The sequence below is a fragment of the Haemaphysalis longicornis genome, unplaced genomic scaffold (genome assembly GCF_048455015.1).
Source record: "Haemaphysalis longicornis isolate Haplotype H1 unplaced genomic scaffold, Haemaphysalis longicornis Haplotype H1 scaffold_9, whole genome shotgun sequence".
NCBI classification, from domain to species: domain Eukaryota; kingdom Metazoa; phylum Arthropoda; class Arachnida; order Ixodida; family Ixodidae; genus Haemaphysalis; species Haemaphysalis longicornis.
Window position 1 is genome coordinate 149,306,478 of NW_027526460.1, and position 25,421 is coordinate 149,331,898.

Consider the following 25,421-nt stretch of genomic DNA (forward strand, 5'->3'; position numbering starts at 1 on the left):
TTAAAGTCCCCAGTGACAAGGAAATGGTGATCACTGTGAGATATTACTGTAGTTTCGATTGTGTCAAGGATATTTCTGAACTCACTGGCATGTGTCTCAGGGGAAATGTAGTATGTACACACTAAGAGCCGTTCACCCCGATCACAAAACACCTCTAACCAAATACACTCACTCTCTAATTCAAGGTCAAGGCGGCGTTTACACTTGATGGAGTCATGTAGGGCAATAAGCACACCACCGCCCCGTTGTTTAACGTGCAACTGGTCACGGTCATGCCGGAAAACTTGGTAATGCGGAGGGAACAAGGTATTGGAACTTATGTCCGGGCACAACCAAGTTTCTGTTAGAATAATTATAGGCCAGCAAGAAGAAACGACACTTGAGAAGAATTCAGCTGACTTTGTGCGAAGTCCACGGACGTTCTGATAAAAGCAATCAAAGCTACTATTACCTGCCATCATCATCAAGTCGTTGCTGCTCTGCATGAATCATTTTTTCATGCAATTCACCACGGAAGGGCTTGAAAAGACAGTGCCGAGGCCACAGCGCAGGGTCTTTGAGCCGCTCAAAACATGCGTCGTCCACAGCGACGTAGAAAGAGGCGTAAGAGTCATGCCTCGAATAATAATAATCAATCAATCAATCAATCAATCAATCAATCAATCAATCAATCAATCATGTTTATTTACGTGCCCAGGAACAGCCAGAGGCCTGGGTGCTGGCGCACGGATAGTTACATGAAAACAAAATACAAGAAACATATTGAAAGAAACAAACAAGCGACAACACACACACAAATTGAAGTAGCGAAAATTACAGAAATAAAGCACAGGCGGAGCCTGGGTACAGGTAAAAAAGAAAAAGAAGATGACTTTGTGGCTCAGCTTATTGTAATGAATACACAACAAGCAGAGAACAAAGTTTAACAGTAAGACGACAAGAACAATGACAAAGTATAGAGACAAATGATAAGACAACCATGATAAGTAAACAGTTTCAAAAACAGGCAACTATATTGGTTAAACAGAACCACAGAGAAACCAAATTTCAGCAATAAAAAAAAGAAAAACGAACGACAGAGATATCATAGATGTTTAACATACTGTGTTCAACAAAGCAGTACGGTAAATTGTAAAGGAGCTTTGAAAGATGTCAAGGCGTTCAGAGAAGCGGTTGTAGCAATTCTGTATTCTGCGCACAGGAGAATGATTGGAGTTGCGCGCAGCGGTCAAGAAAGGGCGATGCGACCTGGTGGGCCTCTGTGGAACACTAAACTCTAAACAGTTAAGCAGGTCTGCGCAAGAAAGGTCACCATGAGCAATTTTGTGAAGAAATGTAAGGTCTGCACGCATACGTCTGCAGGTCAACGAAGGAATGGAAGGAACTATGGGTAAGTCAGAATCAGGACCCGAACTGTGATTGTGATGACGGTGCTTAAATATGGATAAAAACTTCTTCTGCACACGTTCTATTAATTCACTACTAGATTTGGAGATGCCGTTCCAGGCAACAGAAGCATATTCTAACTGGGGGATACATATTGCATTGTATAGCATTAGAAATGGATCTGGAGAAGAAAATTCCTTTGTAATCCGACACACATTTCCAAGACTTCGGAGCGCTCGCCGGGTGATGAGCCTAATATGAGAAGAAAAAGAGAGGGTACTGTCGAAAAGAACCCCGAGGTCCCTAATCTCCTCAACCCTTTGCAATGGAGCTCCCGCTATACTGTAGGAAAACAGTAGACGATGGGTTTTCCGGCTGTACGTGACAACCTTTGTTTTAGCTGGATTTAAAATTAGACAGTTTTTGCTGCACCAGACCGATAATTCCGACACATCCCTCTGCAAGGCACAGCAGTCCTGAAAACTGCTAATGTGCCTAAATAGTTTGACATCATCAGCATAGAGAAGAAATGAAGATTTTGTTAACACTGTTGACACATCATTGATAAAGATAGAAAACAATAGTGGACCCAGCACAGAACCCTGAGGTACACCACTCGTTGCAGTGTAAACACTAGACCTTTTGAAGTTTACATCTACGTAAAAGGACCGGTCAAAGGAGATAGTTGGACAACAAGGCAACAAGACTTGCATCAACACCGGACATAGTAAGCTTGTTAATTAATAATTTATGGTTCACTACATCAAACGCCTTACTGAGGTCATAATAAATTACATCCAACTGGCCGTTTTCACAAACTGCAGCCGAAGCCTGAGTCATGAAGCTTGCAAGATTTGTAACCGTCGATCGACCCGAGAAAAAGCCGTGCTGATTTGGTATCAGAACGTTCTTGACGCAGGCAGCAAGAACGTTGTGCAGAGCTGACTCAAAGAGTTTTGAGGCGACACAAAGGAGTGAGATTGGGCGATAGTTGGTAACGGCTGACTTATCACCAGACTTAAATATTGGAAAAATTCGAGCAATCTTCCATGCACGAGGAAATTTGCCGAAAAGCAAACAGTTATTATAAATGGAAGTTAAGACAGGCACAAAAATGTTGCCGTAAGCCTTCATGAGGGCTGCTGGAATTCCGTCTGCAACACAGGAAAATGACGGTTTCATCCGTTTAAGGCTATCATTGACAAGTTTTTCATCGAACATAAGTGTACTAAAATTATACATATTATTAAACGATAGGCGTTCGTCGGGACCATCTGGCAGTTGAAAGACAGAATGAAAGTACTGAGCAAAGCTCGTGGCGACATCCTCAACCTGTTCCCCATCGGAATTAATCAGACTAATGTGTTCTTTAGACGCCTTAGAACGGCCGCGTACATACCTCCAGAAGTCAGCCGGTTTCTGAGACGCAGAAGCCTCTAACGACTCTATATAGAGCTGGTGGTCACGCCGGTAGAGGCTTTTACAAAGTGAGCGATACCGACTAAAATCCGCTTTCCACTTGTCAAGCCCAGACCGCTTGGCCTTTTTGTGGGCACTGTCCTTAAGTTTAAGCGAACTTCGAAGTTCTTTAGAGAACCAGTGGGGAAATTTGGAATGAACAGGCTTATAAAAAGGGATGTACTTTTCCATGCCACTCCTGACAATTTCGGTAAAACGTCGAACCTGTTCGTCAACATCATTGACATCAAAAACACTAGACCATTCAGCAGATGAATAAAAGTGATAGAGCCCAACATAATCTCCACGCTTGAAAGCATATCGCGGGACTGCACAATCGTCAACACCACCATAGCAATGCTGGGCAGCGACAGAGATAGAGACAATAAGAGGGGGGTGAAACTTGTCGGGGCGTACAAGAGATATTTCGGAGGCACACACTTGTACGTTTTTCAAGTTCGAGAAGCACACATCTAGGACATTACCACAGAAGTTTTCTCGGTGGCAGAACTGCTGCAAGGAGGTGAATGATTGAAAATCTAATAACATGGTGCATTTCTGTGCTGCATAATGGTTTTTATGCTGAAATGAAAGACTGTTCCAATGAATACCTGGGGTGTTGAAGTCCCCAAGTATAATTAGCTTATGGTTGGAGTGTGAATTGGAAACATTTTCAATAGATGTGAGCTTGAGATTATATTCAGCAGGTAAGATATCCGGGGTTATATAGAATGCACCGATGAGCAGCTTCTCGCCCCTCTTGAGGCCTACCTCAAGCCAGACTGATTCCTCAGTCTCGAGGTCTGCACGCCGCACGCATTGCACTGAGCGATCGATGGCAATGAGAACACCGCCACCCTTTTGCTTAGGCCCAGTTAACTTTCTGTCACTTCTAAAAATTTCATAGGTCGGAGGAAAATAGTCGGAAGATGAGATATCATCGCAAAGCCAAGTTTCAGTAATAACAATAGTACAAAATTTGGAGCACACAACATTTCTAAGAAATTCGGAGGACTTAGTACGTAGACCCCGAGCATTTTGATAATAGATGTCGAGAGTGTCGTTCTTACTGGTCATTCTCAGAAGTTTCACAGCTGTGCACCATGCCAGGGTGGAGCTTGCCTTGGAACGGCTTGAAGAGGCAGCCCTTTGGCCACATAGACGGGTCGCACAGGCGCCTGAAACACTCTGCGTCAACAGTTACACAAAAAGAAGAATAGGAGTCATGCTTGGTTTTAAGGCGTTTGCACGACAATGGCGTGACTTGCACATTCGACAAGTGGGCCAACAGTTGCCCAGATGTCGTGTTAGCCGACAACTTCGAAACAAAGATGGCCCTGGAGCTCGGCGGTCGGCGCACCACAACCAACTCAGAAGCTTCCGATGCACCAACGCGAGGAGGGCTTCTTTTCTTCACTAAGTTCACCGGTGGGTCATTACTCGCAGTGTCGGACTGTAGAGGCGGAGGCAAGGGGCAGTCCGATGGGGAACTCAAATCACTCAACACCGCACCTGGTTGACCGCTGGAGCGTTCTAAGAATGCCGAAGCTTTCGTCGAGGACAGGAGGGGGCCGCCTTCGCCCGCTGCACCGGCGACAGCTGCGGCGAACGACGACCTCATGGGGAGACCGGAGTGGGGTGACGTCACCGGTAGCGTGGAACGGCTAGCAGGCTTCAGGGAAGGCGGCGGACGGGCGAGCTCCCCTCGCAGGCAGCGAACCTCCTCACGCAGGGACGCGACGATTGCAGCCTGATGGGCAAGCCCAGCCACATTATCCCGCCGCAGAAGCCGGTTCTCCTCCCGCAGCTCGGTGACAACATCCCCAAGAAAAGAGAGGCTGTCGCAGGCTTCGGACAGGAGATTCTTCAAAGCAGCTACCTCTGCGCGTAGGTCCGCCGAAGGGTTGAAGCATGCTCCGACAGGGGACGCCACTCGTTTGGCCGGGATGTTCGCTGGCTCACCGTCTTCGCTGGTTTGGTCACCGGGGTCGCTAGGCCTAGCGGGTGACGCCGCGGCCACACACAGATTACAGACGAACGGCTGCTCACCGGAGGTCAAACGCTGCAGTTCCTCGTCCGGAAGAACAATGCACTTTCCGTGCGCACGGCGTTTACACGCAGAACATCGAAAAAACTCCTGCCTGCCGAAGAAAGCGAGGCAGCAGAGGAGGCACTTGTCCTTACTGGGCGCCATCACGCGGCGAATAATAATAATAATAATAATAATAATAATAATAATAATAATAATAATAATAATAATAATAGTAATAATAATAATCAATCAATCAATCAACCTTTATTTTCGGTGCCCAGGAACAACCCTAAGGTCTTGGTGCTGGCACACCATATACAAAACATTAATAAAAGAAACGTAGAACAGCACGGCACAAGACACATGATCATCGATATGACAGACAAAATAAAGTAAAAATACTTACAGAAATTCAGAAAAAAAAGCAATAAAAAAACAGTGTTGCAAGCTATGGCCCTCGGCCAGCGAAACGTTCAAGGCACTTGAGAAAAGGAAATATACAACAAGATACACAGTGCATATGATAGAGACAGAGTGTACATATAAAAGGAGAGTTTAGATTTCTGAAAAGTTACAGTGCAATAAAGTATTAGCGTAAAACGAGCGATGCCTTTGCAATGTCCCATCTTGTCGAGACACACAAAAAACATAGCAACACGTTTGACAGAAAAATAGCGAAAAAACAATGGCAGGAAGAACAGACATAAATGATCAGACCAACAAATCGCAGAGATAATAAAAATGACGAATGAATCAACCAATTAATTGTTTAATACTGTATCCAGGAACGATGTGCTGGTGCGGAAAGAAAAGTGCATATCTCAGAAAAATATAGAAAATGGCATTGCTTAGTCTGAACGAGAATGAGACACTTTGAGATACGCACACGCCGACACACGCACATGACCCGTGCACATATGCAAACAAGGCAAGTGTAAGACATGATTAAAACTCTGTACACTGAAACATGTAAACCGGAAAAAAGATATTAGCTAAAAATCATGCCACAATGAAGGCATAAAACTTACATACACAAGTGAATCATCGAAACAATTAACATACATACATAGATAAACCTAACCCCAGTAGCATAAAGTGTGTGAGTTGAAGTTACATACTAGGGCAAGCAAACTACTCCTGGATTGCCAAGCTACGCAGTTCCTTACAAAAAGCTGGAAAGGGACGATGGAATACGTCCAAACTTCCTGCGTGCATATTGTATAGGTGCTGAATGCGTCCCACGGGACTCTTGACACGGGCAGGGACATGAAACGGTCTAGGTGCCATGGTGTTGCCTGTCGGGGTTCTCAAATTTATGGCACCCAACAACTCTGTACAATCAATGAGGCTGTGGACCAGTTTGTACAGGAAAAAAAGGTCAGCCTTGGCCCTCCGGCTGTGTAGTGGGTCCATTACAAGCAAGCTGGCGGCATCAACACCAGGATAATCTTTAGCCTTCACAGTAGCGTACCTATGTTTTAGTATTGAGAGAAATTTAGTTTGCACTCTCTCAATGGCCGCCGCGTTGGACCGACACGTTGCATTCCAGACGACGGATGCGTATTCCAATAGAGGGCGGCACATTGAGGTATAGAGCTGAAGAAATGTGTCTGGATAGTTGAATTCTCTGGAGACACGACATGTTGCACCTAGTGTTCGCAAAGCACGACGGGTAATCTCATTAGTATGAGCTGTAAATGTGAGCTTAGAGTCAAACAAAACTCCCAAGTCTCTGATTTGACATACCCGATTCAGATCTTCTTCACTTATACGATAGGTGAAATTGATATCATCTGTTTTACGGGTATACGACACCACTTTTGTTTTTGCACTGTTGAGTATCAACTTATTTCTGTTGCACCAGTCCGAAAACGCGGAGATATCACATTGCAGTTGGGCACAGTCTGATATGTTGCCAATCACTTTGAATATTTTAATATCGTCTGCGTATAGCAAGAACGATGAGTACTGAATTGCTGTCGAAACATCGTTGACACAGAGTGAAAACAAAAGAGGTCCAAGGACAGAGCCTTGAGGCACCCCGCTGGTGGCTGAGTACGTTCCGGAGTGTAGCCCGTTACAGTGAACGTAGCAGTGACGATTGGTAAGGTAGTCACGCAGCAGATCTAGCAACGGATCAGGAATGTCAAGGTGGGAAAGTTTTTTACACAACAATGAATGGGAAACCACATCGAATGCCTTGCTAAGGTCACAGTATACCACGTCAAGTTGGCCTCGGTCTTCCACGGCCTCTGACGCATGTTCCATAAAGGAAACTAAGTTTGTAGTGGTCGAGCGCCCACGTATAAAACCATGTTGATTTGGAATAATTTCATATCTTACTCTGGATGTAATGAGGGAATGAATTATAGATTCAAAAATTTTAGAAGCACTGCACAGGAGGGAAATCGGTCTATAATTTTTTGCGTCTGTTTTTGACCCGGATGTGTGTACAGGTACAACTTTAGCAATTTTCCAACAGTCAGGAAACGTGCCAGTACTAATACAGTTGTTAAACACACATACAAGCACTGGAGCAAGGATAGGACTGAAAGCCTTGAGTAGAGCCATGGGAATGCCATCTGGGCCACAGGCTAGCGAGGGCTTCGCGTCCCGTAGGCTTTTTATCACCATTTCCTCCCCTACAAATGCCGTGCTCGGTGCCATACCGCGACAATCGGACATCGGAGCTGCCGGAACGTCGCAGGTATCTCTATACACCGTTTTAAACTGCTGGTCGAACGCGGCAGGGACATCATCAATGATTACTCCATCGGAGTTAAGAAGATTAATGCATTCAGTGTTATGCTGGGGTGACCTACTGCGGATATATTTCCATAAATCTTTGGGACTCCTTTTAAGATTGCTTTCTATGGACGTAATGTATGCAGCCCGATCACGATCATACAGTTTTTTACAGAGTGACCGGTATTCTTTAAACTCTAGCTTCCATTTTGTCTCCCCACTCTTTTGATCTTTTCGGTGGGCACGCTCTTTGCCTTTTAGTGCTGACCGGAGTTCACAAGAGAACCAGAAAGGATACTTCGAAGATTTAGATTTCTTTAGTGGTATATATCTGCGCATACCTTCTTGAAGTACTTTGGTTAATTCACTGGCCTGAAAATTTGGGTCATTTGACGCGAGGATTGCCGACCAATCAAAATTCGACAAGTACTGGTAAAAACTTATGTAGTCACCTGCAGCAAAATTATAGCGGGGGAATTCGGAAACACGTGGCTTGTCCTTTTGCACATCACTTTGAATAGGTAGTACTATGGATAAGGGTGGATGGTAATTGTCCGGGGTAACCAAACCAGTAGGGCTTGTGTTGACACTGAAGTTTTCGATGTTTGAAAAACAAAGGTCAAGTAAGCTCCCAGCAGAGTTCACAACGTGCTTGCACTGTTCAAGACCAGTAAATGAAATGAAGTCCAGTAAGGCTGAGGCCTTTTGAAGAACGTAGCTATTGTAATGAGAAATACTAAGGTCACCCCATTCTATTCCCGGCGAGTTAAAGTCACCAAGAATCACGATACGGTGTCTAGGATGTGAGGAAATTACATTTTCAATCGATGCTAAACAAGTTTGAAAAGAAACCGGAGCTATGTTAGGAGCTAAGTAAAATGCACCAAGCAGGACGCGCTCGCCACCGATGCAACACAAGTCAACCCAGACAGACTCATCCTCTGTCTCCAGGTCTGCGCGCCTCACGCATCTGAATGAGCTATTGACGGCTATCAAAGCTCCCCCTCCCGTGAGTTTAAGGCCAGACGTGGCACGGTCACTGCGGAACACATTGTAATAAGGCGGAAAATAATCTTTTGAAGAGATACTGGGAAAGAGCCAGGTCTCCGTAAGAAAAATCACAGAAAAAATTGAGGAAGATACATTACAAAAAAACTCGTTTGCTTTAGTCCTTAGACCACGAACATTTTGATACAAAACGCTAAGGGACCTAATCATGAGTGACCTGTTCATTTTTCAACTCAGATGCGTGCAGATGGCGATCATGAAGAATTCCCTGGAAAGGTTTAAAAAGGCAGTTTATCGGCCATAGGCCCGGGTCCTGCAGCTTCCTAAAGGCTTCGTCGTCAACTGAAACGTAAAATGAGGCATAGGATTCATACTTCGTTTTCAGCCGTTTGCACACCAACGGTGCGATCGCGACGCTAGAAACATATGCCGACACCTGGGAAGACGATGTTTCAGGAGCCAGCTTTGTCACGAACAGCGCCTTCGATCGTCGATGTTGACTGGCGACCGACAACGTTGTACTTGTTGCAAGTCCAAAGCACGCCGGTGATCGTTCCTTGGTTGGACGACGAGAGCCAGTTGCCTGTAGAGGTGGTGGGCTCTCACCAGTGGTGGACGATAGCGAAGGCGTGTCCGAGGCAGCAGTTCCGGGCGCTCTCGGCTGCACTGGCCCCATGCGCCCACATACAGACGGCGAGAGCGTCGGAACCGGCGACGGTTTGTTGCTGGGCGGGAGAGCGCAGGCGGACGACTTCGGCGACGCCACCGCACCAGCAGAGCCCGGCTGCGCAGGCCACGCAGGCCTTCTGGTAGTGGCCGCCAGAGTAGGAAACGACGTCGATTCAGTGCGTTGACGCGTCAGATCGTTGCGAAGCGCATGCACTTCCTGCCGCAGCGATTTAACAGCAGCTGCGTGTGCATCAGCCTTCGCCGCCGCCTCCCTGCGCATCCGTTCATTCTCCTCCTTCAGTTGGGAAACCTGATCTGTCAGAAAGGAGATTCCCTCGAGCGCGCGATAATAATAATAATAATAATAATAATAATAATAATAATAATAATAATAATAATAATAATAATAATAATAATAATAATAATAGTTTTTTTACTATCCATCCAAAATCCATGGTTGAGATTATGAATAAAAGGGAGAAAAAAACAGCTTTACTTGATTCCTACACCCCATTGAGGAAAAATATGACCAAATACAAAGAAAGACCGGCAAACAGGGCAGCATACATCGTGCGCGTACACTTTGCACACAAAAAAGTAAACATCATACACTATCAAATACAATAAACAACACGTGATTGTATGGACAAAAATATCAAGACTAGAAAAACAGCCTTTCTAATTTCACATGTTGGTCTTTATACCAGATTTAACGCAATATGCGGATTTATAGAAGCACACAAGCATGTACACACGCATAAATAAAGTTACATATATACATATATACATACAAATATACATACCCGCATACATGTACACCCCGACAGAAAAATTAACATAGGGTATGTTATGTATCACCTAAGTTCATGTTTCCTTCTGTAAAAAACCCTTGAGTGCTGTTTTTGTCACAATTTCAAAGCATACCTGATTATTACTATCCAACGGTCCAACGGTCCTCCAACTTGAACGCAGTCCTCGGGGGAATAGATGACAAAGATCTTGAAACTTAACAGCATGCTGAGCTCACCAGTGTAACACGCGAAAGCACGGCTGCCACGATATGACAAATCGAGTCATCGGGTGAGCCGTCGTGTTCTTGAAGCACCATCTTCATGTCAAACTCACCAGGAAAATGTTTGAGTAATGACTTCTGGTTCTTTTTAAAACAGCACAGAAGACGGTTAAAGAAGTCTCAGTGTTTCTTACCCGTCCACGTGCCTTCGGTAAATTAACGCGTTCCGCGTTTCTAATGCCGTTCCCGTTTTTAAACACATCTAATACTTTTCAAAGACAGGTCCTGGCCTCTAAATTGATGACAGTACACAAGGCAAATCCGTATGATAGCCGAACCCAAATTTTGGCTGTACATCTCTCGGAGAGGTAACACAAGCAAGCAGTATTTTTTCGCTCCAATTACAACGTGAGAGCGTTACTAAGTTCATTAGGGGCATTCAAGTGGGCTTGAATGCGCATGAACCGTGCTCATCCAGTGCTGTAAACGACGTCATCACGGCGACCCGGATAGGACGACGCGGCCGCCTTAAGCGACCGACCTTCTTGAGGCCGGAACATTTCATGGACAACCGAAGATTGGAAGTTAGGCGGAATGCTGGTATGCCGTCCGACAATGATGATACGGAGCCTTTGTACGGCGCTACCTGTGTTGTGTTTTTCCTCTTCCAGTCAATGCTCGCATGCTGCTCAGCAAACGCCGCCTTTTTAGGGTTCACCATCCTCACCAACAATGGCGTATTATTGCCTGTCGCGTAATTAAAAAAATTCGGAAAAGTCACTTTCTGTTTTGCCCGCCTGCTTTCTCCTGCACTTTAGCCTTCGTGTGTGTGCGCTCTTATAAGGTGGTATCCTGCGTGGCGCTGCCTCTTCGACGGAACTAAAAGAAACTGTTCGGAAGGGTTAGTCCATCCTTCACACCGTGGCCTTCCCAGGAAATCCATGTTTATGGCCTTATGACTCCCAGTTCAGCATTCTGCATGGGGTGTACGTGGGCATCCATTCGTTGACATAATGCTCCGATTGGAAATTGAGCGAACGGACGGCAATGCTACACAGTTAGCGTTCGCTCGGCGTGCATAGTCTCGCGGCATGCCGGCCAGTGACCTCATCACACGAAGTGGTCCTCCCATCCAAGGTGATGCCCGCGCAAACATAGCGTGAACTGAGTAAGAAAATGAGGGAAAATTTCCACGATTGTCGCCAAGGCAAGTAGAAGATCAAGATAAGAGAAGACGTGCGACACTTTGTCCTAATTAACAAATTTCTTCAGCATAAGCGATTCTTACACAAACATGAAATTGATTTCAGAATTCCCCTTCCGCCGGTAAACGTCGCATGCCCTACCACACAAACACTTTATGGCGACACGCGGCCTCGTGCGGGGCCCGCCAAAACGTTCGCAGGATACAGACATACTTCAAAACACTTATTCGGTTACATTCTTGTAGAAACCCAGCATTATAGTACAGCCCCAAATGATTACTCTGATGTTTGGCTCCGCGAGCGGAGATGCCTTCGGTCCTCTTTACCTCTCCCTCCAGTTATTTTCTCCGCACACCATTACTTCGCTTTCTCAAATTATCAACTCCGTGGAAGGCCTTTTATTTATTCGGATACACTTTCATCTTAACGAAGTTTATATAGTTTCCAACATAGGGAATGGGAATTTTTTTTGTTACATTGGATAGCAAACTAGGCTCTAGCCGGGTTAACTTTCCTGCCTTTCTTCTACATTCTTCCTTCCTTCCTTCCTTGAATGTGCTTTTAAATTGTTCACGGACTTCATGTTTCTTCTTACTGTCACCAACTGACCAGACTAGGTCAAACCTTCCAAATGCTGCCGCGAACCGTTCTCCTTTATTGATTTAGGTATCTACGTTATAACGAGTTTGCGCGCTTGGCTACATCATCTTGTGTTCTGTGCGAAGCGCGCGTATCCTTGTTATTTCGCGTGACTTGTCGGTAAGCTTGATACGAAAAACGTGAAACACTCCTGTCCCCCTTGAAGAACGCATTTGTCTCATCGACAGTGTTCTGGAACTTATACTATGTTTTTAGAAACGACATCATCAAATATGAATGAGTGGAAAGCAAACGCTGCCGCAGCGCATTCGCCGACGGTCGTATGTGTACGTCCCTCTGTTGAATGCTTCCTAAATTCTAGTGGTGGCGAGTAAACTATCGAACCTGGACCTTGCTTTTGTTGCCAGAACTAGCCGGACAAGCCTGGTCCGAAGGGGCGGGGGGGAGCCTGGGAAGCCACGTTCTCCCGCGCGGACAGAATACCCAGTACAATTCATCTACAGAATCGGTTCAGGTCGGCGCTCGTCATTGACAACGAATCGCCGTAACGGGGTCCAGAGACCACTCTGGGTGACCAACGGGAGACATCGTAGAAGGGGGAGACACAGGGAACTGGACTGCCCAGGGTACTTCTGCAGAGGGCTACCCAAAGTACCACCTACAAGTTGCCCTCTACTCGCGCATTGGTTGCACAGGTTGAACAAGAACGCAGACAGAATACGGAGGAGGCAACACACCAACTCGCGAAGACAGTCCGTGAGTCGCGGAAGGGGGTGTGCATTTGTCAAGCCCTCGCTGATGAGCGTAACGAGGACGTTGGTGGCCGACCCAGGAATTTACTCGAAGAGGTACCAAGCAGTCTTCTCCCGTGGTGTGACGGAAAGGCCGACGGACCTCTCGCCTTTGCCAGCTGGGGTGTGTGGATTTTGCCGCAATTATCAGGTCTCCTGAGTGCACTCAGTACCTCGACCGCCACCCTTGCAGATGCCGTTCAAATACCGCGCAGCCGTTGGGCGGCCCCTATTAGCCTAGTTTCACCACCTTCCGGTAGTTCCGCCGTTTCCCAGCGGGAACCTCGTGGAGGTTTGGGGTCGCCCTTGAGGGCCAGTTCTATCCCCTTCGTAACTTACCACTCGCACTGCTAAGAAGCAGGGTTACCGGGATATGCCAGCCCCATCAGCGAAGTCGGAGAAGTACGCTTAAAGGGGCCAGGGAGACAAAATACAAATTGGTTTTATTAAAAATATTTCGTGTTTTATAGTGCGCCGAGCGGTTTTCCGGAAGCAAACGATGTTTTTATTCACTGCGACATTATTCAGTTAAAGCAAAAATTTTGATTCTCCCGCAAAATTGTGTGTTTTAACGACGGCTCCAATGACATCATAAGAACGGGTCTTCAGGCTAAACTTGGTGTGAAGCGGATACTTGTTTACCGTTAGTCAACCTAGACGGCGCCACCATACCGCAGGCAGGCATTGTCTGCCCTCGCTTTCTTTTTTGACCGTATTTGTATCTGGCTTGATTTGGTTCAGGGCGAAAATAATGGCTTCGTGAAACATAATGCCCGCTCCACAAATATGGTCCCTTAATACGCCGTCACTTACGTCAAACGGCCAGTGTCGTCTGACACAATCCCAAAGAGCAGCAGTGCTGTGCAGCTAAAACAAGCATAGTGCGCGCAGTACCAACAGCAGTATGCATCGGCACTTTTATGTTTACAAGTGCTTTCGTAACTTCCCTTGTTTATCCCACCATTCTTACTGCAATAAAAAGAATGTGCCCTCAATAGCTCATTCAGCAAGCTTGTAAGCACTGCCTAATTTGCGTTTGCTTTTGCCGGCCGCAGCGAATCGCAATGCTGACGCGTATGACATAGGTTCTGTTGCGGGAAATGCGCTAGTGGGTCGCATGGTATATCCCTTTTTTCCTAATTATATAGGTTATTTTTGTAGAAGTATTCGTTAAGAATGGTGTCAGTATGATTCAAGCGAGGCAATCTTTTGAATGCACCAAACTTGTGTTTTGTCTGCATGGTTTCTTTAAGGGCCCGTAAGGCCAGCCTCCTGAATGTTTATTGTGGAGCACAAGTTTCGCCCCCTTACACACTAGTTTCAAGAACCGGGCTTACTTTTCTACAGCGTCATATCTGGTGAAATGCGTGGTATAAGAATCTTACCCCCCTTCTCTCCCCCCCCCCCCCCACGCCCCGGCATGCGGCGAAGCAAGTCCTACCCGTGCCACCCACCCACCGCATCAACTTTTAGATGCGAAGCATCTCATGCTTGGGGCTGTGTCCCTCCTTCCCTCGTTGTCGTTGTCCGCCGTCAGCACACTAGTGCGCATGCGCGTCTCTTCAGCCCCGTTAGCGTTTGGGCTGACGTCAGCGCGGTCCACTATAAAAAGAGATAGTTAGGCGGCGCCCGGTTTCGATCTCACGACTCTCTGGCCGCAACGGAAGGTACGTGGCGCTCTTCCCACTGTGCTACAAACCAAGACGGGAGCATGTGCTACGAACGCGCCTTTTGTCCTTCACTCATTCAAACTACGCCAAGAAGGTACTGATACAACGAAGGCACGCGAAGCTGAACCCCAACGGAAACGACGAACTGAAAACTAATGGGAACTTCAGTCGACCCCATGGCTGCTTCGCATACTACTCAGGGTTCCCCTACAGGAAGATGGTGTAATTTGTTCACACATATCGTCTTTCTCCAAAATACGGTCCCCTTAAAGACACTTTGACACAGGTGGCGACAGCAACAATGGCAAACCCTGCGAATTGCTCCTTCATTGTTCTGCAATTGCCCCAGAACCATAATAGTTTCAGTTTGGAGAATAAAATAGAGTACGCGAGTAGCTTCAATGGGTAGGACGCGAACATTCCCTATGGCAGGTATTCTTTTAATCCGGATATGGAGCTCAAACTTGGTTTGAGAACATGTGAGCGCCATGAGCAGAGTTATATTCGGGAAATAGTAGCTTAACAAAATTTAGAGAAGCTTGCACCCACGCGCAAGGCTTGAATGGCAAAGCTGCAGAAGGTGACCATCGCTGGACGCATAGTTACTTTTCAGTACCATCGTTTAGTTCCATAGTAGCAGTGCTTGTAGTCGGCGTAATATGCATTGAAGAGGTCGTCGTCATGTTCGCGGCGAGTGGTGGATGCACATTCATCCTCAGCATTGTACACTTTCACCAGCTCAACCGGCGGAGCTTGCACAAAGTCGCGCAAGGTTGAGCCGTAGCAAAGCTGCAGGGTTTCCTTATCCCTGAGCGCTGAAGCACACATCACCGCGCATTTGTACAGTTTGAACTTGTTTGTTACGTACTAACTTGTCACTGCGCTAGCAGTAGTCATTGCCATATGCATCGATGCCGTTGTGTTTCTTATGCATGCATTACAATGCATGGTAGCGTTTGATGACAGTGCTTGAGTTGTCTTTTTTTTTTTGCTGGAACTACATACTCCGTGAGCCGGGGCTCGGCTGTTGCCTCGAGGCACCCGCTCACGCATGCCCGCCAATTTTTTCGCTCCTCGTTCAAACTGGGTAGACACGCTTACAAAATACTTAGACGTCCCGCTTGAAAATTATCGGGATAGTGACCCGTACTGGCGAAGGCAAGCAATCGAGATATGGGACAAAGCCGAAAAGTTGGGGGGAAACCAACTGTGCGTTTCTTCACGTGCTGCTGTTTGTAATTTGTTTTTCGTATCCAAACTGTGGTACGTGATGCAGGTATTACACTGCAGGCGTGCCAATGTACAAAGATTGCACCGTGTTTTTGCCGTGTTTTTATGGGGTTCCACATGGGAGCGAACGAGTCAGACAAACCTGTTCCGTCGTGTCCGCTCCGGTGGACTTTCTTTGTGCACTTATTCTTGCGCCGAGTAGTAAACCATTTCCTCTTTCTGCGAGGTGTACGCGACCCTTTTTTGCGCACAGTGTGTCAGGTTCGTCTGGGTGCAGCACTGCCCGAATTGGTTGTTTCCTGTTGTGTTTATGGTGGTGGAATTCATGGCTACCTACGTGAAGTTGTTGATGCCACAAGGTTTCGTTGTCCCCGCTCCACTTTGGAATATTTATCTCATTTGCCGAGGAATAAATTGTATAAGGATCTCGTGGATACGGCTTTGCCGATCCCACTGTTCAGGTCCCTATACCGTGTGGGGCCGGGACAAGATGTTCTTCGGCGTGTGAAAAGAATGCTAGCTCCTGGCTATGTTAAATTGTTTTTCTTTAAATTGCATGTCGGTGTACTACCTGTAAAAACCTGGATGATTCAGAAAGGTTTATTTGTGCCTTGAGTCCCTGATTGCTTCCGATGCAAAAAACAAGAGACCATCGAACACGTGTTCATAGATTGTTGAGACGAGGTCTTCCCATGGACGTGTTCCAGCGTACCTTAAAGAAAGATTTTCCTGTGGATTGTCATGGAATTCGTTTTTTTGCCATAGAAAATGAAGGGAGTGTTCCATACGACTTCATAATGTTACTGGGCCCACACGGTATACGGAAGGCTCGCATGGCCCACCGGTACAATGATGTCGATGCGAGGCCAGGGAGAGAATATTTTTTGTGGAAATGCCCGCTACATACTAGAGGTGTTGAAAGCCGAGCCTAGTCCACCCGAGTGGCTGACTGTGCTGGAGAGTGTGGCGAGACCACCACCTTTTTAAAACTGACACGCCTGAAAGTGTTAGTGCCTTTTCACGTCGTGTAATTTTGTTGATGTTTTGCATGTAAGTATTGACCCAAACCAGGCAAAAAAAAGAAAAGAAAGGTTGCGCCAGTTTTCTTATTTCTTTGTTTGTTTTTTGCTAAAGCAACTACGCGTACCGAGGACGCTCGCCGGTTGCCGCGAGGCACGCGCTCACGAGCGCTGGACATATTTTCGGCTTTTCCTGCAACTGCTAACTTATGGCTTGTACAACAACTCTGCTCTTAAAACGTTGTCTATCATCGAGCAACATGAACGAGCCGCGCTTCTGCTAGGAACAAGCACGCAACAGCCAAAAGAGGTCGTTATCTTCTTTGAAAACATAAAGAGAGCATTGCGCTTTGCGGACATGGAAATGACAAAGAAAAAAAACGACTGTTTTAATAACGACGAGTAAAGCAAGAGCCCTTCTGTTGCCTCATTCGCTGATAAAAACCGAAAGGTGCTTGCACAGGCACCGCCGTTATTCGCCTCCGGTTGCACATTGCTGTGGTGCCGTGGTGCGGTTATTGACTGCACACTTTAAGCAAACACCAAAGTGTCCACTGCCGTAATAAAGTCAGAGCGTTGATTTTCGGAAGAAATTGTAGGGACGCATTTTCGGAAGAAATTGTAGGGACGCATGTCTCCATGGCTACCCCAATGCATGTAAGAGTGAATATATTTTATAGAAAGTGTTTAAGCAACGATAGCTTCACCTTGCCAAGGATGGGGGGCTTGGACGGGTACGTGAGCTAGAAACATCGCCAAAGCCCTTTGCTTTCATTTTTCAAGGTGACGTCGGACACTACGATGAGAACGGCCGGTTGACTTACGTGGAGCGAATGAGAGACTTGATCAAGTGCATGGACAACCAGGTTGCTCCCTCGAAGCTGGAAGCGCTCATTATGAGTCACTGCCCTGCTGTAGCTGAGGTGTGCGTAGTGGGGCTTCCCCATGCTAAATACGGCGAGGCGGCCGCCGCCTTTGTCATCCTCAAACCTGGAAAAGAGGGCAGCGTAACCGAGCAGGACATCAAGGACATAGTGGCTGGTAAGTGCAACTGTTTGTGCGTTTACTATTAACACTGACACCTTCGTAACTCATGGTTTGTATCCGGGAACAGAGGACTTTGAGAGACAGAGAAAGTATGACTCTGAAATATATACAGTAGCTGGAAACGTCAAGCACGTTCACATACTCGCGGTGTACATACTCTTATGGGAGAAGGTCTGTAGTTTAACACTGCAATCGAGTGTTATTGGTGTAAAATTTTGATTGAATAAATTTACTTCGTTTTTGCCAGCTTCAACACACCATCCAGCTCAGTCGCGTGCTCCCCCCATCTATTTCGAACTAGTGCCTCGCCTTCTTCGTGGTAAGGAAGCTAGCCTGTCCTTCATCTAGATCTTACACGAATGAATACGGCTGACCGCTTTTTTGTAGACGCTACTTGGGCGACGCGTTTTTTAGCTGAGCGCTCCGCGTCACCGCAGACGCTCAAATACTATGCGCTTTCACCCATATTTGGAGCTTGCCTCACTCATGCCTGCTTCGTAAAAAGCCTGTTCGCCCCAGGCCAAGGCTCTGCTGATTCTGGCCTTTGTCCACTGCCGCAAGCAGTCGGTGTTTATGACAAATTCACACGAACAAGAACTCGCTATCGCGTCAGTGTCAGTCTGCCCGCATTCCGCAAACTCGCTCGTGGAGCAGTGAACGCTACGGCCCAAAAATAGTGAACTTAGTGCAGAAAACCTGGAACGAAAACTAATAAAAAATCAACTTACACAAAAACAAAAGCACGTACCATTGGGTATTTGAACTTGCTAATTCCAAAATAACATGCCCAGCGCTCCAGACCTCGCGGCCACGGGCCGATGCTTCTAGCGACGGCAATATAAGGTATATAATGTAAAAACAGTTGATACTTTTATTTAGTTTTAGCATTTCAAGCAGCTTAGGTGACTAGTTGTTGTATAGCGCTCGAGCAGTAAGCGTCCTTAAAAACTCCACAATATCTCACGTAGAGCAATGGCATTTCTTATAGACGAAAAGCGTTCTCAGATGTGTGGTCGTCTGCTGACCACTGTGCTTGTTCACCCAGCGCAAAAAAGCGGTTCCTGCTCCCTAGTTTTCCGCTGTACGAAAAAAGTTTCACTTGACTTTATTTAGTTAGTACCTACATTGACTTCCCTGACTCGTCCCGCGTTCAAGTGGCGTTAAATTTTCCGACTGCGTAAAGTAAGCGAAGCGCCGCATGTACACTTGTGTAGCGCTTGTGTGGAGCGAACCGGACTCGGAGATTGACACAGTGTACAAACTAACACAGTAGAGAAAGGCACATTCTTTCATTCACAAACTTGCTGTGGCTTAGTTTCAATTGAGCGAGGGATTTGCGACAACCCGTCGGCGGCGGGCGGACTATTAACGCTGGGCCGACTGACTCGGCCGGAAGGTAGGCGAGCCGTGCACTAGCGCAGCCGATTGCCAGCTCATCTCCTGCTCACGTCACACGAAAACGCCACAGAAAATGGGCGAGGGTGCAGAGAGGAGGACTTGGAATTGATTTTACTAATAAAACAAATTCGCGTAAACGCGCTCAGAGTGGTCGAAACATGGCCTATGGACTCCGGAATACCATTTGCGCTAGTAATCCCACAATGTTTACAAATCACGTCAGTGTCCTTTTAACCAAAGTTTTCCGTTGTGCGGTGTTAGCAGCAGGCACTAGCAGCCTCAATATTCCTACCACACCAAGGCTGCACGTGGGACACGCATTAGAGGACATTTGTGCGGCTGAGGGCATCAGTGACGCCGTATTTAGAAAGATGTGGTGCAGGTACCTGATTTCTGTAGCTGATTCCCTTAATGTCCACTAATTTCCGAACAATGCCTTAGTATTTCGAGTGAGAGTGATGCACCGTGCTGAAACACTACGAAATGTTTCTGCGCTCATTCGAAAGATTAATTCGGAGGTACTCCTTGCCATTCGGTGCAGGCGAAGAAAGCTAGAAACGATTACAGTTGACCCTTCAACATCTAACTAAGCAATGTCCTAAAAAGCCTCTCCGCATGATTGAAGATGGATTAGCTGAAGAAAGTCTAAAGTCAGGAAAGGGGCAGCTGAAACGCTCGTCGGTCTTGCTCGGCCGCTTGCTTACGTCGCGACTGTGCATGACCCGTTTGACTTGAACGTAAATTAGAGAGATTATAACCGTTCTTTAAATTGAGGAGGGTGTCCCTCACTACACCATACATAAATTGAAGATTGGATAACACTACGTGCAGGTGCAGCAAAGGTGGACTACCTGTAGAATGACTGGGTGTTTCAGTACGTTTGGAACGGCTGGTCGCAAAGATAACGAGTGACGTCATCAGGCCCTAGGAATCGCAGATGGAATAGAGTTAGCGTTTGGCAAAAAGGAAAAACGCACGTGTGTACAAGATTTAAGCGCACGTTGAAGATCCCCAGGTGGTCAAAATTATTCCGGAGCCCTCCATTACGGCGTGCCTCATCACCCTCGTTACTTCGGCACGTTAAATCCTACAATCAGAGTTAGCGTTTGGCGACGTGGGCCAGATCGATTGAATGTAGAAGCACAGAGACTTGTTTTAACGGATTACTGACACAAATATTCAAAGCTGGAAGAACTATGCAACACGCCTCCTTTGTATATGGAGATATCTCCCAGCAAGTTTCAACAGTAACCGTTAGGTACAATATATTTTAAATGCATTTTAATATTGGCGCGCACGAGAAAGCTCCGAACGAATACCCCTTCGCAATCGGCATCATCACGCCGTCTGCCTCTCCTGGCCCTAATCCTCCGACGTGAGCGCTCCCGTGACGTGGCAAACGCGCTGGCTGTGGTTGGCGTGCGCTCTCCAGACGTGCCCTTCATATCACGGTTTTGGGACTGACGTCATGCTGCCCGGCGCGTCGAGATGGCGGAGACCAAAGCCCGTCTGGGCGGGCGCGTCCACGCCGGCAGTGGTGCAGCGAGAACGATGACGTGACGAGCACCCACCTGTCATGGCGGCCGCAACGGTGTTCATGTACTCGAAACAGAAACTGACACCAATAAACAAGGCTCTAAACTAACATTGACGCGGCTATCGACCGTCTAATGATTAGTGGGCTGGCACGCACCATCAACGAAAAAAATTTAACACGAACATTTTGCGTCAGTACCCTTTTGAAGGCTTCAGATTAAATCAGCTTCAAGCAGTTCTTATATGGTAGGGATATTTATCCTTCTGGCATTGTACTGCGGCTTGTATTGAGACGTTGGCAGCAGTGGTTTAGCGCGCGGAAGAAACTGCACGTGCGTCTGGGCAGTAACTGAAGTTTGACGCACAGAAACATAATGAGGCGTAACTTCACGGCGGTACTCTCAAACTTCAAAATAGGAAGTGACAAATATCAATAATAGATATAACAACAAATTAAGGCTTACGGAGTATGAAGTGCCTACTTTTAGCGTTAAAAGCATGGATAAGCGTATGTATTGATGAAGCATTGTAGGCACCTATAAATATAGAGAAGCCTTGACTTTTTGGCGACGCACATGTATTTATTCTTTCCGTGGTACAAAGCTGCCTCTGTCTGTTTTGGAGTAGGTTCCTACCCCCCCTCGCTTTTACCTAAACGAGCTTTAAATTATTTTTTCGTTTATTTATGCACAACATGCTTGTTTGTGTTAGGTGCCTATATAGATAGCATGTAGCCAGGAACGCAGTCAGATGGAGCTTTGGGACCTTTTGTTCCTCGTCCATTGTTTTTCTCCACAGTGCTTTCAAAGGCGCTTTACATTGCGCAAATGGCTACCACTAACCTTCGCGAGATAGTTATGTAGTGCCCCGCAATAAAGGTGACCCAAGAATATTTTGGCGCTGAATCTTGCACCATACCCAGCTTTCTCGCTCAAAATTACAACCTCTCGGGAACCTAGCAAAACCACTTTAGGACAATAATATTTGGCATAAAGCTAGAAGCCAACGCGAAGATTAAAACGCTAAAAGAACATTTCAGGTTTCTGACTATTTTTTTTGTGTAATTCGCTATCAAATCTAACTCCCCATGCATTTCTATGGGATAGTTCCCATGGCTTAGGAACCCAGTCGCGCAACGTGCGCGACTTGAAACTGTGCACAAAGCAAGTATTCACCCCAAGTATTAGCTGTGCAAAAGAGCTTTTCATTTCGCTAAAAAAATTGCAGAGTAATCACTTTTGAAAGGACTGCCATGAGCGGGAAAGCTGCACATGATAGTCCTCAAGATTAGACAAAAGGCTCTATTTCAGGGTTGCCTCAACTACCAGCTCTGAGAGATATGGCAACTATAATTAGCTTTAAAAGGCCTATGAGATCAAACAGTATGAGAAGACGCTCAAGCTGTGTTGTGTAACACAATATAGAATAAATCGTACAAAGCAAAATCAATGTTTGAGGAAGTATTCCACAAGTATTCGGTTACCCTGCTGTTCTCAGTCCCCAAAGAAACGTCAGTGAAGCTTGTATGAGCACTATACATGTCGCCTAACCACCCAACCAAAGTGGCATCTACTGGCACCGTAAATTCAGCAAAACCAGCTCAACTATATGTAGTAAAGGGTTAGTTGTGACTTCATAGCAGCTGGGTGGAAAATATTCGCGTAAGGGGCACTGCGTAGAGTTGATAAAAGTCGTCACTGGTGTTTATTTACCGAAATGCACTGAAACGCACTGTTTTATATAGTGAGTATTGGAAATGGATGACAAGTTTATAAACACCGGGCACACAGTTGAAGACTTCGGATGAACGTGGTCATAGCGTTCTCAACGTAATTCCAGCAAAGCGCCCTTGTATATTCCAGCACCTTCGCGAAGGTCACTTTGAGGTCTGAAGACTGAGTAAACACAAGGGTTGGTGATTTTTATTAGCTTTAACTTAGCTTTCCTTAGGTGTGCCCATCTTATCGGCACATCGGAGACTCCTGCCGCAGAGCGATCGCCGTCTCTCTCAACTGGGAGAACAGTTTCACGTCAGAGCTTACGTCATCACTAGGCGCAGACAGTCTGCGACGTGCGCCTCCCCACCCGAAGATCTGCGCTCGGCGCGCACTCTTCACACCTGCTCGTCGGCTCCTTGCCTCCTTGTCACTTCCCCAAAGACTTCCTGTCCAAGGATATTCATCCTGCTCTCCCTTTTGCTGCGCCGGGTTTTGAGCGACGGCAGGCAACGCCCGCTCTGCGACCCCAAAAGAAATGCTGAGCGCCCCAATTCAGTAACAGCGCAATCGGAGAGACGCCACAATTATAACGCCAGAGGCCGAAGTTCGATTCCGATCAGGGGACGCTTTTTTTTGTTGTTGTTGAGGCTTGCAGTACCCACGCCTCATGGTGGGCTCCTTTGCCTCCACGCCACTTCCGTTCACACTTTTTAGGCTACCATTTTCTACTTCCCCACTTTGCTGTGCCGAGTTTTGAGCAACGCCAGGCACGGATGGAACTAGAGCTTAAACAGTTCCTGTGTTAAAAAGGTTTATTTGGGCGCGCTGCGAGACGCGAGTGATAGTTCACGTAGCAATGAGCAGTCTCTTTTATTCAAAGCTGGGAAAACTGTTTTAAAGCATTGTTTTTTTTTAAATATGGCAGAAATGAAGGCCTTCGACGTAGCACCGACAGTTGCCTCAGGCGGTCCTACTTCCAATGAAATGTTATTCGCAGATCTCACTGGGATACAGCAGTTATGTAATTTTTACAAATTCCCTTAACGCACCAATGCACACGTACATACTGGAGAGCATGTTTTTATGCCTTGTGCAGCTGCAAATCTGCCACCGTCAGAAACTGTAGGTGAATACAAGAAATTGCTTTTGCTCCGGCCACTGCCAGTGACGAGTGGTAGGCAGTTTTGGCGCACCTGAGTGGAGTTCGCCTTAACAAATGCGTATTGTTAGCTATTTGTCATAATGCCATTCAATTATACAGCATCAATAAAAGAGGATAGACAACACCGCATTTGCATTTAACGGAACTTTTAATTAAACAAAAAGCACAATAACGGCATCGTCATTCCTTTGCAACGAATGACTTCTTGATTTCATTCCAAATGTCAATTTTCGTCAGCAATTCGAGCCTACGAGACGGGTTGTCCTGGTCGGTCAGACTTGTTGGGGAATTCAAAGCCTAAAGCGTTCTCCCCGCAGTCGGCTCACATGGCCCTGCGCGCAACAAAGAAGGTTGAGGAGCTGAAACGAAAGATGCGCACACTGGCGCGAGTAACAACTGCCCTGCCGCTTATTAACTGTGCGCAACCACAGTTCCGATGGAACGGACACAGTGCAGAGCACGGCAGTGTTTCGGCGCTTTAAAAATTTGAGTTTTACTGATAAATGTTGCTCTCCTGGTTGCTTCTTATTCGACATAACTTCTGAGTAACCTAAAACAGGTTTTTCCTTCACACTATCGAGCATGTCTTCTAGTTTATTTGCATGTAATATTGCCGGGGCGACCCATCACTGCCAATTAACAAAAAAGTCCTAGTAGGCGACTTTCAATTATCGAAAACCCCACGGTATCACTCTTCTAACGTTGTGAATTTATTTCAATGCTTCAAAGGCTATATAGGGACATTTTAGGACAAATACAAACAGGCTATTATATTTTCACTCAAATTAGGTCATTGTGACCCACATCACTAGAATACTAATACCCACAAAGACCAGCTTCTACGGTATTCGTTTTTAGGATACGTGAATTTTTTTTATGAGACGTGAAAAATTCACTTTCCAGGTGAAATGTTTTGAAGGATTCGCACCGTTTGGTGCTACTTCAAGTTGTAATGAATGGGATAATCCTTGCCTTCGGTCTTTTCTTGCCGCTGAACTTATAAGAATGTTTCTCTTTCCGCAGATAACCTTGCCGTGCATAATCACCTCTTTGGGGGCGTTTACTTCCCGGAATCTTTGCCACGCACAGGAACCGGAAAAGTACAGCGATCAGCCTTGCAGAAAGATGCCAAATTCCAGACTCGCCGGTGATGAACCCGATAGAAACAAAACACCTTTTTGTTTTTCCGTGTTTACTTGTCACCATGCTGGCGTCCTTCTTTCGCATTGCTGAAATTCATGGTCCGTACATTGTGTTTACGCGTTTCTTGTAATTGTACCAATGGTGTGAACTGAAGAGTATTCTTGTTTTTATGAATAATAAAGCTCATCGATATACCCTCGTCGTATTTTTAATAATAACAAAGTACCCTCTTTGGGAAAAGTCACACGCAAACAAGACTACGTACGACCCTATTTATTTTCTTTCCGACAAACTTGTAAATATTTTTATTCAGTCCAAACGTGCGCTTCAAGTGTTCTATTTCACTTGTTTCTGCCCTCGTGAGCAAAAAGCACGAATTTCCAAATCATTTTAGCTAGGAAATTTGTTACAGTGTGATTATACCTCATTCTTTTACCCCAAGGTGTTTTGCAGAAGGTATATTACCAACCTTGCTAAACCAGGCCGTTGAGCATTTAGCTAGACTTAGCTATATTTAGCTAGCTAGTTTTAGCTAGACTTTTCTTTTTAATTAAAGTATACTCATGCTTATACCTTGATGTGTATTTTTCGT

At 46.1% G+C, this 25,421-nt stretch overlaps 1 protein-coding gene across 1 annotated transcript in view; it reads left to right on the forward strand.

The window, feature by feature from the left end:
- Window positions 1-25,023, forward strand: part of LOC144152018 (putative 4-coumarate--CoA ligase 2) — a 97,843-nt gene extending 72,820 nt beyond the window's left edge. Inside the window, exons 8-9 of the mRNA XM_077683203.1 lie at window positions 17,609-17,866; window positions 24,710-25,023. Coding sequence (XP_077539329.1) covers window positions 17,609-17,866; window positions 24,710-24,837 — 386 coding nt within the window. The 3' untranslated portion in view covers window positions 24,838-25,023. The remainder of the gene's footprint in view (window positions 1-17,608; window positions 17,867-24,709) is intronic.
- The last annotated feature ends 398 nt before the right edge of the window (window positions 25,024-25,421 follow it).